The 13,772-nt window shown below is 46.0% G+C and overlaps 1 protein-coding gene across 2 annotated transcripts in view; it reads right to left on the reverse strand.

Moving 5' to 3' along the window:
- Window positions 1–6: 6 nt before the first annotated feature.
- LOC306759400 (1-phosphatidylinositol 4,5-bisphosphate phosphodiesterase gamma-1-like) overlaps window positions 7–13,772 on the reverse strand; it is a 40,143-nt gene continuing 26,377 nt past the window's right edge. For both annotated transcript variants that reach the window (XM_079245038.1, XM_079245039.1), the window contains 19 exons: window positions 12,580–12,699; window positions 12,393–12,506; window positions 12,135–12,319; window positions 9,566–9,766; window positions 9,291–9,410; window positions 9,005–9,188; window positions 6,922–6,999; window positions 6,473–6,576; window positions 6,304–6,400; window positions 6,150–6,216; window positions 5,835–6,001; window positions 4,580–4,676; window positions 4,263–4,487; window positions 4,034–4,179; window positions 3,834–3,948; window positions 3,581–3,742; window positions 3,405–3,493; window positions 3,092–3,276; window positions 7–1,603 (listed from right to left, as the gene is read on the reverse strand). In XM_079245038.1, coding sequence (XP_079101164.1) covers window positions 1,543–1,603; window positions 3,092–3,276; window positions 3,405–3,493; window positions 3,581–3,742; window positions 3,834–3,948; window positions 4,034–4,179; window positions 4,263–4,487; window positions 4,580–4,676; window positions 5,835–6,001; window positions 6,150–6,216; window positions 6,304–6,400; window positions 6,473–6,576; window positions 6,922–6,999; window positions 9,005–9,188; window positions 9,291–9,410; window positions 9,566–9,766; window positions 12,135–12,319; window positions 12,393–12,506; window positions 12,580–12,699 — 2,517 coding nt within the window. In that variant the 3' untranslated portion in view covers window positions 7–1,542. The remainder of the gene's footprint in view (window positions 1,604–3,091; window positions 3,277–3,404; window positions 3,494–3,580; window positions 3,743–3,833; window positions 3,949–4,033; window positions 4,180–4,262; window positions 4,488–4,579; window positions 4,677–5,834; window positions 6,002–6,149; window positions 6,217–6,303; window positions 6,401–6,472; window positions 6,577–6,921; window positions 7,000–9,004; window positions 9,189–9,290; window positions 9,411–9,565; window positions 9,767–12,134; window positions 12,320–12,392; window positions 12,507–12,579; window positions 12,700–13,772) is intronic.

Raw genomic sequence — 13,772 nt, forward strand, 5'->3', positions numbered from 1 at the left:
AGAGGGCGTGGTGACCTTTGCATAGATGTCCCTACATAGTGCAGCGTACTGTAGGGAGACAGAGAGGTTTGTGTCTATGGGGACATTTAAAGGGAGCTCCAGATACACAATATTAATTCCTACATAAAGTTACAGTATGTTCAGTCTGAGACTGGCATCATTCTTTTAACATGTTCTTTCATCTAGTGAAACAGGATCAACACCTGGCTGATAAATAAAAAGTTATATACATGTTAACATATAAAACGGGGGGGGGGGGGGGGGGGGGGGGTTAGTAGCTACAAGAGGGTGGAAGGGATTAGCCATGAAGCCATGCAAAGGGGGGAGGGGGGAGGTTCACACCTGGTTTTGGCAGATTGAGGACCAGTTGAGCCACACCTGCTGATTAGAGACAGATAATGGGAACTGATTCTGGTCACGTGGTTCAGATGTGAGGCGTCAGCATCTGAGCCGGAAAATAGAAAAAAATAAGAGTGCTCCGTTGTTTTTTTGTCATAGCCCTTATTTTTCATGAGTGTGTTTGGCAGGTGAACACACCTGAACCCCTGCACAGGTGACATCTGGGGGGACGGGATTTATCTCCCCAGTTCTCGTGTCTCTCTGAAGGTATTGTGGATTAATCCAAAGCCCTTGAAAGAAGTGTTAAAAGACCTTCTCCTGTGGTTTGACAGTTTGTGCTCTCCCAGGTAGAACAGGAGGTTAGGTGAATACCCCGACACCTGGGGGCAGAGTTCACATCATCACCCCCACAAAAAGACTTAGCCATGATGAGATGGAGCAGATGTAGGTTTTGTAGTGGTGTGAGCCGTCGAGTGTGTTCCTCCTCCATTTCGAACTTCCAGTTGTAGAAAAAGCAGCTGTTTTTTTTCCCGCCTCCTGCAGAGGAGAAACTAACGACACAACCTGACCATGAAGGCACGAACAGGATATTTCCCTTTTGCTACGTGTGCCCGCAGCTCCCTTTGCAGAGAGGAACGTTTCTGCTTTTCATTCTTTACGTTTGTGTGACCTGAGTTTTCGTCTCCCTTTTTTTCATCCAGTTTTTCTTCCTGAAGTCTGAAACACAGTAAGAAGAGTTTTTTAAAGAGCTTATTTCATTATAAGGCAGGTTTGTGTTCCAATTTCCTGCTCAGAAACCTTAAAGCAGACCAACTCAACATGGCTGGACTTCCTCACAACTTTAATAGTTTGGTTCACGTGTCTGATAATCTGTCTGCAACATTTTCTTCTGTGACTCCATAGTACTTAGAATATCTGAATATTATCCATTATTGAGGAGAGTTACACACATGTTGAGTTGTCTGGTTTCCGTGGAAACGTCAGCAGTAGCCTCTCTAGTTTGCTCTTCATGTGTTTCATTCCTGACTATTTTATCTTAGTTTAGTGTCGTTAGTCCATGAGATGCTTCCATTTTCTGTCTTTTCGTTTGGTCAACCCCAAATTAAATGTCAGATTGCGTTTCGCAGAGGTGGAGGCCGTCGCTGCACAGCGTGTCAGGCACTGTTTGTGGTTCAGGTTAGCGCCCTCTGGTGGACGGGAGGATTAATTGCGCTTTGCAGCCGCCTGCTGCCGCAGCTTCTCCCTCCTCTTCTTCTCCATCAGCCTGGAAAAGAATAAAACATTTAGGATTAAACGGGTCTGATTATTTACCCGAATAAAATAAATCCTGTGACAGATGAGTTAAATGAAACTTAAACTACTTCTCTACTCTTAAAAGGGAAACTAATGCATGTATAATTATTTATATAATGCAAAGATTTATGATGAGAAAAATAGAACCAGTTGAGAAACATTACTGTAATAATTTACACTGATTGTTTTAATTTTTATAATAATGATTGCTTCCAGGCGTGTTTTGTTTCTGTATATTTCAGATATAGCTTGTCATCCAGTCGTCATAAATCAGGGGGTGAAACCTTCATCTGCAGCTCTCATAGTTTCTGGTGAGTCAGTAAACAATATTTTTCTCTGTAGGAAACATCATAGTTGGAGAATAACTACAGATTTAAATGCAAGTGTGACAGGATGTGAATAAATGAGCTAAAAGCCACAAATCATCATAATTTTGTGTTTTCTATTTGCTGCTGTGTGTATTTGCCATCCTGCACCAGGACTGTCTTGTAAAAGAGCTTTTTAATTTCAATGTTTTTCCCCTGTTTCAGTAAAATAAATGTAACATTTTTTTCATTTATTTAATTGACATTGCAGACTGTAAAGTTTTTTACAGGATTGTCACAATCTTCACGCTTTTTCACTGAATTTATTTCCGGTTCTGTATTTAGTTTTTAATTTAAAGGTTTGATTAACAAGCTGATAATGATGTTTTAAAAAAAAAAAAAAAAAAACGAAAAAATTCTTTTATAAATAAAGAAAATAAATAAAAAATGCTTACCAGCACGTAAAGATGTAGCTTAATGAAGACCCAGTTTGGACTTTTGCTCTAATAACTGAACCAAGTCAATGAATAAAGTTTGAACTAATGATTAACATTACATGTCCTGATAACATCAGTCAGTGATGCAGCATCCATGCACGGCTGCATGTTTACTTATGAGCTACAGTGTGAACAACGTGGAGCCGCATCAGAGGATGTAAGGGAAGGTAGAAATGGCGTGGTGGTCCGAGAGGGGAGGGGGGTAAAACTAGGCTGCTTGGTAAGTTAATTTGCTATAAAAGAATGAAAACCCTACAATTAACTGCACTTTTAATCTGGATTATTTACTCCAAGAAAAAAAAGTGGCTCGTGAAAATCCAGATTGTCTGGTGAGGAGTGAATTCCGATGTTTAGCTGAGCGCCAGCGTTTCTCACGTGGCGGTTAATGTGGCCGCCGTCAGACTCCAGCGTGCAGCGTCCATAAACGCAGCGTGTTGCGTTTATGGACGCTGCACATCTCAGTCTGTGTGTCAGTTTCAAAGCGAAGTCGACAAGATTCAGGTCTAAAATAGCTCCGTTGTTTACATTCAGTCTCACACGCCTCCTTCAGAGCAGAATTCTGATGACTGTCTCGACGCCTGCTCGGACTGAAACGTCCAACTTGAGCCACTTTTCCCCACCGTGCGCCTCCAGCCGGCGTGTCTTGTGCTCAGTCACCTGCGGTTGCGAGCCTCCACCAGCTCGCTCAGCTGGTCCTGAGCAGCTCGGAGCTCCTCCAGACTCTGCTGGTAGTTCAGGTCTGCAGAGCCCGACATCTCCAGGAGAGAAACCTGCGTGGACAGCTCGCTGGTTCGATCCCGCAGCCGCTGGATGGACGTGTACAGGTTCTCATCATCCTCCTCCTGTTGTTGCAGGGTGAAAGGTGTAGACACAAACACGCTGTTAGGGCCATGATTAGAGCATGACAGCACGCACACACGCGCACACACACACACACCACGTTTTGCGTGTGCAGGAAACCGAAGCTGACCTTTGCATTGACGATCTCGATGTGAACCAGAAGCGCCGCCAGCTCCAGCTCCTCGCTGTAGCTGTTCTTCAGAGGAACGCTCCTGTAGCCTGACGACACCAGAAACATTTCACATCATGAGTGAAAACATAGATCTGAAAGCTAAATATTCCCGTGTTTGGTCGAGCAGCCGCCACCTGTTCGCAGCAGGCGGACCGGGTACGTGGCCTGCGCCAGGAAGTTGGGGTCGCTGAACATGTCCTCGTCGTAGACGGTGAAGCGCAGGAAGGGGAACGTGGGGTTGTGGATGTCGAACACAAACTGCTTCTGCACCCACACAGGATTCAGACCGTTATCAGCTGGGAGGGCCGAGAGGAGGAGGAGACGGTTAACATGCAGCCACGTGCACGGAGAGTGGCTCAAACTGCACACGCAGCTGCATCGCCTCACCTACAACGTCCGTCTTGCACCTGCAGCTGTCGTAGTCCGCTCCACAGATTTCCACCTCCACGAAGGGACAGACGATGCTGCGGCCGTTTTTCGGCAGATGGCGAGCTCCCAGCACCTGGAGGTCAAAGTGCACGATCATTCCACCTGACCTTTGCTTCCCTTACACTCTGAAATGACTGGATGCTGGGTCTGGGTCTGACCTGTAGCTGGATGGTGATCGGCTCCACGTGGAGTGTGTCCTTATCAAAGGGGTCAAAGGCGTCGTCCCTCATGACATCAGGCTGAGGAACGAAGCCACAGCCGCCTCCCAGCAGGAACAGGGCCTGGTTCAGCTGCATGGGTTTGTCTGCAAACAACAAACGGATCACACGTCAACATCTGCAGATGTTTGTTCTGTATAAACATCACGAATCACCCGTGCACGCCGACCTGGGGTCTGGAAGTTGAGTGCAACCAGCTGGGAGCCGCAGAGCCACATGGGCAGCGGGTCGTAGTTGGACGAGTCCAGCCTCTGTCCTCTGGGATAGACTCTGGACAGCTGGCGGCGGTTGTACTGCAGGAAGCGCTTTCCGCGACCACGAGTCGCAAACTTCTCCGCCTTCGTCTCAGGGAAGGAGGACATGTCCCGGTAACACGCACGCTCCGTCCCGATCTCTGCAAACAGAGGAGAAAGGAGATGCTGACATGAAGCAAGTGGCTTCTGGTAAAAACATGATTTAAAGTGAGACAAGACGGGTGGTCCTCACTGTCCTCGTTGAAGGGAACGGGTCTGCAGTAGACCACCAGCTCCGACAGCTCCACCGCTATCTTCTTCCTCCTCTCCATCTGTTTCTCCTCCTGCATCTGTTACCACGGAGATCAGACAACAATGCAGCTGCATCACAGGACTAAAGTGGAAATGCCATTTTTAAATGTTCGCTGTAAGTCACAGTGACGTGATTTAATCCGACCAAAAGGCAGAGTTTCATCAGGGAGATCACTTCTTTTCTGCACGTTTTAAAAACAATGTTTAGTTTTGTAATACAGACATTTCTTTTTCCTTTCCTGCAGTTAATCTTTACTGAGGACGTCCTGATCCGATTTAAGATGTTCAAAGGTCTGTTTTAAGCCAAAGAGTGAATGTGTGGTTAAATATAAGCCAGTATTTCTGAACCTAGCGGTACTGAAGTCTGTTTTATTTAAAGTGGACTTGACTGCGTGGCGTATCTTAGCCCGGTTCCGCTTACGCCGCCATTTTGCAGACATTGGAGACTCCTTTCTCTGATAGAGGAATAGTTGTCATGTAGCTATCAGTTGCAAATGTTCCGCCTGAGGAGTCACATGACGTCAGATTCTTGCAAACTGAAGGCGTAGAGTCAACTGGAGAGCCCATAAGGATGAATTCTGACTGTCTCTCATCATTATATCATCTGACAGAAAAAAAATGTCCTCCGTTACCGAGGCGATGAAATAAACACCTGGATAATTCTTAGTCTATATACATTTTTTTGTGTTTTTGAAGAATATTCTTTGTCAACGGCTCAAATTCAATGACACAAATCTTTTCCTTCCCAGATCTTCCCACATATTCTCCTCGCCTGTGGAACAGCCTGCCATGGGACCTCAGGGCTGCAGAGTCTGCAGCAAAGCAGCAAAGTCGTTCATGGACCAGCAAAGCTTGTGGTCCATGAACGACTGAGGAAATGTTGAGAAGCAGCTGCCTTGTGGGAACGTTACTGTGGCATCTAGCAAACAGACATAAAGTTGGTCTAACAAACCAAAACAGGACGAGTTCAGTCGGATTTAACTTCAGATAGTGATGAAAAGCTTATATCAGGTGAAGCAGTAAACATGGTGGGAATCCCAGCTGTTCCAGTTTCCAGCCCTTATTTCTGTAATTATATCTATATAGGCTTATATCTAATTATACATCACATAGAAAATAACTTTGTGTGGAACCTTCAAGTTAAAAGTGGAATAAAGTCGCCTTCATCGGTGGGTGTCGTGCAGCGTCACACTGACCCGTGCGTCTGCGTTCTGTGCAGCCTCTCGGATTTTGCCGACCCAGCTGGTGAGATCCTCCAGACTGTCGGCCGCCACGTCCAGAGTCTGGACCGGATGGGAGGAAAGATGCTGGGAGTGGATCGTGAACACGAAAGGCCGTGAATTCTTCCCGTCTTTCTGCACCACTGCAGGGATGGAAGGGCAGAGAGTGGGTTAAGTGGGAACTTTACAGCTTCAGGATATGTGCAAAGTCGCATTTATTCATTAGAACTGATGATAAAATGATGAAATAAGCAAATCGGGCAATTCTTTATCTTTGGCACTTTAACTCACCAACATGGCAGGTGGGGACGTCGATGAAGCCTTTGAGGAAAGTTCCCAGAGGACTGTTCTCTGTGGACTTAAAGCAGACAGACAGACAAACGCTACGTTTTCCAACAGATTCTGGGTGTTTGGAGCCTCAAAGTCGACGAAACGCCGAGCTCACCATTTCATCCGGCTCTCTGGTGGGAGAACTGGGCAGCTCCTCCACGTAGTTTGCAGGGAACCAGAGTTGCTTCTTTCCTCCGTAGTCCCCTCGCCACCTGAACACACGTCGGTGACAGACATTTAGAAGGAAGACGAGTCGGCGCGAGTCGGCACGAGTCGGCACTCACCAGCCGCCCTCCTGCTTGTCCACGTTGAGGATGAGCGCCTGCTTTGGGAAGCACAGCTCGTCCTCCCTCTGGGCTCTGTAGTCGTACAGAGCTTTGACCACACACTGGAACATGAAGGCAAGGAGATGTTGGTGTTTGAGGAGGAGAAAACCTAAAATGCATTTTCACAGACTGCATCTGTCAAATTCAGGATCTTTGTTCTGTTTCATGGTGTGGAAACGCTCCATGCTTCTCTGGACGGATCCGTAGTGAAACGAGACCACTTGGAGGCAGCAAAGTTCACAAAAGTTTGTAGAAAACTGTATTTATAAATTCTTTTTTCTCCACATTCCTTCCAAATGAAGTTCTCCTTCCTTCATCCACTCTTCCTCCAGGACTAAACTCGTCTGTCCATCATTTTTACAGCTGAATCTGTTGGTGTTACGATAAGTGTGTCAGCTCTCACCCACCCGTGCTGTTGGCATCTTATTGGCCTCCACGTAGAAATGAGGAGTGCGAACTTCGTACAGGGCGCCGTAGTCCAGCTCCTGGAGAAATAAATAATAAAAAGGTTTCTTTCGCCTCATCAGAATTCAGCTTTTAGCTGCATGTTGCAACATTCAGAAAATTCCTTGTTGGTTTCAGAGCATGATGCGTTTAAAACCGGTGTAGAAGGAATGAAATCACCATGTGATCAGTAGAGTGAACGCAAAAACTGACTGAAACTAAGAAAAACAGCACTTTGAAAAAGAAATACTAAAAAGTAAAATATTTTCTGCAGCAACATCTCTTCACTTTTCAGGCTTTCTAAAGAATAATACATGTGAAGTGTTCGGTCCAGCGTCATGTCTTTGAAAAGCTTCAAATTCTGCTGAAAGCTGAAAAACAATGTGGAGAGAAGTGAGGATGATGATGATCATCCCAAACGAACATCAGGTTTCCATCAGGATGGCATGATCAATGGAAAACTTATAATTATTGCTGTATCAGAGCAATGACAATATTACAAAAACAATCTCATGGTGGAAACGGTTTCATCTAAATAAAATTAACCTGCATTAATGCACGTTCTGCAGAGGTGCAGAAGCGGAATAAAATGTTAAAGCGCCTGAGATGAACACAACAGCACTGATTTTTGTTTATGTTTAATAATTTAACAGCCACTGTATCACGGTCTGTTTAATAGCCTTTTAAACAAATATCTAGTCAGCCAATCACATGGCAGCATTTAGTCGTGTAGACATGATGAAGACGACTTGCTGAATCACAAACTGAGCATCAAGATGAGGAAGAAAAGAGATTTAAGGTTGTTGGTCTGAGTGTTTACTGGGATTTTCACACGCAACCATCTCCAGAGTTTCCAGAGAAGGTCTGAAGAAGAGAAAATATCCATTGAGCAGCAGTTGTCTGGACCAGAATGTTTGGTTGATGTCAGAGGAGACTGGACAGACTGGTTGGAGATGATAGGAAGACAACAGGAAGTCAGTAGCATCTTCTAATGGAAACTTCCAGCAGGATGATGCACCATGTCACAAAACTCATCTCCACCATGACGATGAGTTCACTGTCCTCCAACGGCCTCCACAGTCACATGATCTACATCCAGCAGAGCAGCTTTGGGACGTGGTGGAACGGGAGATTCTCATCATGATGAGGTGGAACGGGAGATTCTCATGGTAATGAGGTGGAACGGGAGATTCTCATGGTGATGAGGTGGAACGGGAGATTCTCATGGTGATGAGGTGGAACGGGAGATTCTCATGGTGATGAGGTGGAACGGGAGATTCTCATGGTGATGAGGTGGAACGGGAGATTCTCATGGTGATGAGGTGGAACGGGAGATTCTCATGGTGATGAGGTGGAACGGGAGATTCTCATGGTGATGAGGTGGAACGGGAGATTCTCATGGTGATGAGGTGGAACGGGAGATTCTCATGGTGATGAGGTGGAACGGGAGATTCTCATGGTGATGTGGTGGAACGGGAGATTCTCATGGTGATGAGGTGGAACGGGAGATTCTCATGGTGATGAGGTGGAACGGGAGATTCTCATGGTGATGAGGTGGAACGGGAGATTCTCATCGTGATGAGGTGGAACGGGAGATTCTCATGGTGATGAGGTGGAACGGGAGATTCTCATGGTGATGAGGTGGAACGGGAGATTCTCATGGTGATGTGCAGCAACTGTGATGCTTCATGTCGATATGGAGGAAAACCTCTGAGTAATATTTTTTACCACCTTTTTGAATTAATGATCCCAATAATTAAAGCATTTTGAAAGAAAAACAGGGTCAAACGTGGCACTAGAAGGTGGACCTGATGATGTGGTCAGTGAATGTAAGTTATCACTTTATTCTTCAAGGAATCAATCATATTTAAGTTTTAAGCTTTGAACGGAGGAACATAAAATCACAGCCAAGTCATCTGTTGCATGAAAGGATTCATGGAAATCTCACCGACTGCCTGGAATGAGGATAAAACACCAGGTGCGGCAGCTGCGTGTAAAAGATGATTTAACTTCAACATCTTTGAAAACGAGCCGCGTCTGACTCACCGTGGTGCCCATGCGGTCCAGAGTGTCTTCGTTGATGGGGTAGCGGAGCCTCATCTTGCGGTACAGAGGATGCTTCTCGTAGTAGCTCACCAGATCGACGAGGCTCTCGAACTCTGCCGAGCTGCCCAGCATGAAAAGGCGACCCTCCTGCTGGATGCGACAGTGTTTGATCTTCCCCTCTGCCCTGCAGACCACACCGGAGAAAAGCCAGACCAGACGACAGGTCTGTGTTTCAGTTGCAAACTAAACAGCACGACGACCAAACAAGCTTGGGTTGATGTTCTACCTGAAGGAGATGGCGTAGGAGTTGTGCTCACTGCGCTTTCGCACCAGGAAAGCTCCGTCTCTGGGCACACGCATCAGCATGTGTTCAGCCTGAACACGGGACAGGTTGGAGTGATACCACCTGGACAGCAGCACACTTTTCATTCAGTCTTTTATTACAGACGTCGCAACCCAACAGGGATTTTTAAAGAAATTTCCGCTACTTTTTAACGCTTTAAGTTCCGTTGTAATGAGGAAAAGTTGCTCCTTCTGTAAAGGTTTGCAGACATCACTCACTCTTTGCTCTCGTGGGCGTTGGGTTGTGGCACCGGGCTGCCCAGCCTCATCTCGAACTCGTTGCAGCGCAGTGGCGTGTCTCTGTAGTGGCAGATGAGGCGGTAGAGGCTGTCAAACACCAGGTTGTCGGTCAGGTAGAAGCGTGTGGAACCAGACTCCTGGCGGGAGTGGATCCTGCAGTGTTGGACTCGACCAGACCGCCTGGAGGGGGGACAGGAGACATGAGCTGGTGTGATCTGAAAAAACAGCTGCAGTTTGAACATCTGTGCTGCAGGGAGCGTGCACGTTTCGCCATGGATACAACATAGTGTTCAATCATGAAAGAAAAACACACTCTCCCCATGTTTTAAGGGAAATTAAATTAAACACGTGTCCTTACTGGGTCATGTGAAAAAACACGTGATAAATATTTGTTCCGTATTTAGCCAGAATAAGCCAAAATGCAGGAACAGGGAAGAGTAAGCCATCCAGAGTCCATCCCTCTACAGCAGGCCTCTTCAAACGGCAGCCCGCGGGCCACATGCGGCCCAGAACCAACTTCTATGTGGCCCAGCTTATTTAAAAGATAATAATCAAGAACCTTCAGTCATTCTGACGCTGATTAAGTCGCCTACAGTTCTACAGTTGTGCAGACCATGAATGCAACACTTGGTTGCCTAGCAACATCAACCCCAGCTGTTGTGTTTTGAACAAGCCGCAACCTCCAGCAGTTAAAAGTGAAGCCTATGGGGAAGTGCATACAACTGCAGTTCCCCCTTCATCCACTAGGGGCTCCAAAACAGCGCAAATCCCCATAGACTCCCATGTTAAAAAGACCAACTTCACAGCAGAAATAAACATGTTTACAGCCTGGTTCAAAAATGCATTTTAGGTTTAATAGGTCAGGTTTACCTTCATGACAACTGTGGGGCGAGTGAATTTTTTTCCTAACTCGTTCTAGCCCGTTTTGAAGTAATTTAATCTCGAAGTTTGGCATATTTAGGGGCGTGTCCTTTTGATTGACAGATACCAATCTCTGGCTTCAAGTAAGAAGAATGTAGAACAACCGCGGTTTTTAGCCGGTTAACAACGTGACTTAGCTTTAGCCCGCTTACCTCCGTTAGCTGGGTAGCTCCCATTATCTCGGGGTAAGCTCGGTTAGATCTTAGCTACAGAAAGCTCGGATGTCAATCATCCACCATGACGCTCACGGCTTCCCTCTCAGCTCCACCTCTTTGCCCATATTTGTATTTTCCGGGCAAGACGACGCGCATGACGCTGCTAACATGGCGACAGTACGAACCGCCCACCAAGCTTCAATTCAGCTCTTCAGAAACCTACAGGTGACGTCACGGAGGCTCCGTCCATCTCTTTATATACAGTCTATGGTTTTGAAGTCGTAAGAGTAGCGCTAGCAAGCATGTCGCTCTCTGTCCCAACGGTCCCAACGCAAAATGGACAACCGCAGATTTAACCCATACTGATAAGTATTTGTTTATTTTTCCGTCACATTCGAGCGCCAAACCGATGTGTTTAATATGCAACGAGTGTGTGGCGGTGTTTAAAGATTGTAATGTGAAGAGGCACCACATCGAGAAGTTTAGTTTGATTTGACCTTTTTATGTTAAAAGTTAGGAGAAGAAAAGGCTCTGACTGGAATTTTTATTATTTTATTTTGTGCATTTTCTCTTGTCATGTGGGACTGGATTTAAAATAGAAAAATTAATAAACTACTTATTTTTCAAAATGTGTCTTTTTTATTTATTTATTTTTACTGATTTTTTTTCCCTTACTTTATTTACTGGCTCTGATCATTTTTTTTATTTTGAAAATCTGGCCCATCTGACTTTCTAATTGAGTAGCCCTGCTCTACAGAGTGAAAGATTAGTGACAAGCAGAAAACGAGGAGAACTGGTGGGACAGCAGCCAATCTCCCCAGCAGCAGATGTCCCAACAACATCAGACCATGCAGTGATTAGAGAAACGAAACAAGAGCGACATCTCAGACTCTCCAGGCCTCAGTCTGCATGTTGAATGTTAACATTCATGACAGTCCAGTTAGAAAAAGACTGAACCAGTATGTCTTGTGTAGAAGGGTTGAAGGAGAAAGTCTGTTCTCCATAAAACCAACATGGTAGCACAGCTTTGGCTTGAAAAGCTGCATCTGAACAAACCACAAGACTTCTGGAACAATGTCATTTAGACGAGTCAGACCAATGCAGACGGCAGCATATCAGAAAAGCACGGCGGTGGAGGGACAATGATGTGGGCTCGTTCTGCAGCTACAGGACCTGAGTAGACTGAAATCATCTGGATACCAAAATATTCTACAGTGAAATGTGAGTCCATCTGCGTAACAGTCTGAACTGCCACACAGCAGGACGACAATACCAAACAGCAGCAGATCCAGATCAGATCCTGATCCAGGCAAAGTCCAGACCTCCACCTGACTGAGACCCTCAGAGAGCTGCTAACCTCACTGACCTCGCTAAGGGTTAGTTCTGCTTCTGCGTTTTGGTAAATGAGTCATTTAGATTTGATCATCTTCCACTTCTGACGAGGACGTCATGTTGTAACAGAAAACACTGACCAGAAGCTGAGGGTGTAGTCTCCAACAAACGTCTCGCTCTCCCGCACCAGGAAGGTCCCGTCTTTGCCGCCACCCTCGCAGTACTCCTGCAGAAGCTTCTCAGCCACCTGCCGGCCGTCGCGACCTCCGCCCAGCTTGCCATGGAACCAGCGCTCCGCACAGTGCTGCTCATTGTTGTTGCACTCCTGAATAGGACAAAACGCTCGCATGAGGACTTCTCCTCAGCCCTCAAACAGCACGGAAACTAAAGCTCCCCACCTCCTTCCCTTCATCATCATCATCTTCCTCTTCCTCGGCTGTCTGGTAGTGCAACGTCTCCTCTGAGTAGTAAACTTTGTTACTGGTCAGAACGAAATAGTGTGGCGTCCATGTCTGAGTCGCAACAGAAACACGCTTCAGAAACACGTTCAGACGAAGCACACTGCATGTTTTCACACACACTCACGTGGTCGATGGGGTCTTCCAGATAAAGGATGCCGTTCTTCAGTGAGTTGCTGATGTCGTTTTCAGAGTAGCTGGCTGACGTCACCTCTTCATACAGAGTTCCTTCCACCAGCTTTTTGTGCTGCGACACAAGAGACACACTGAGCCGCACCACTCACACATTCACAGAGAAAAGGCTCATTCATGTTTCCACTCGCCATCGCCGCTTTGGACGTCCTGCAGGGTGAGAAACCCGAGTCCACACTGACTGCGTTTCCAGTCCGACTCGACGTGAACACAGGTGAAGGCAGGTTTTTTGTTAGATTCAGAGTTAACTCGACAATAAAATACATGTACAGACAGTTTCTCCACAGTGCAGCTGCTTTCGTAAAGTTAGAAGAAAATAATTTTTTTCCTTCCCACTGTCGCCAGTGTGCTTGCTCAGGATGGGAAACTGAGTTGGACCCAACTCAATCTGTTGGTTTCCTTATATAGGCTGTTATGAACTGGCTTTCATTATGTTTTTTTCCTGTCTGTAATGTGTCTTGAGATGGCATTGCCATAATTTGATGCTATATAAATAAAGTTGAATTGAAATTAATTAAACTGAAGAGAACTACAACAAAAAGATAAAACCCTTGACATGACTTGCTGCTACATGGCTCCGTATTTAACAGAGATGCAGCTGGATGGGTCATTAGGAATAAAAAGAACTCAGAGTTCCTTCTGCTGAAGCGTTTAGGCTTCCTGGAAGATGGAACATATTTATGTTTCTGTCTGACGGCGCAGACTCTGAGGAAGTATCTGGAGGAACTGGATAACATTTGGAACATGCAGATGGAACATGGAGCTGCAACTTGATGAACAAAACTCATGTCAGATTTTCTCTGTTTGAGTTGCAGGATTCCACCCAGCGACACGGCAGCAAACGCAGAAGGAAAGACAGGTGGGACACACTCACTGGCCACTTCCTCAAGACCCATTTTCCTCCAGAACTGCCTTCATTGTTTGGTGTTTTAGATTCAACAAGGGGCTGTAAGCATCACACAGTTGCAGCACATCATGATGAGAATCTCCCGTTCCACCACGTCCCAAAGCTGAGATCTGGTGACTGTGGAGGCCGTTGGAGGACAGTGAACTCATCGTCATGGTGGAGATGATGTGAGCTTTGTGACATGGTGCATCATCCTGCTGGAAGTTTCCATCAGAAGATGC

This window comes from Telmatherina bonti, assembly GCF_933228915.1.
Source record: "Telmatherina bonti genome assembly, chromosome: 8".
In the NCBI taxonomy this organism is placed as follows: Eukaryota; Metazoa; Chordata; class Actinopteri; order Atheriniformes; family Telmatherinidae; genus Telmatherina; species Telmatherina bonti.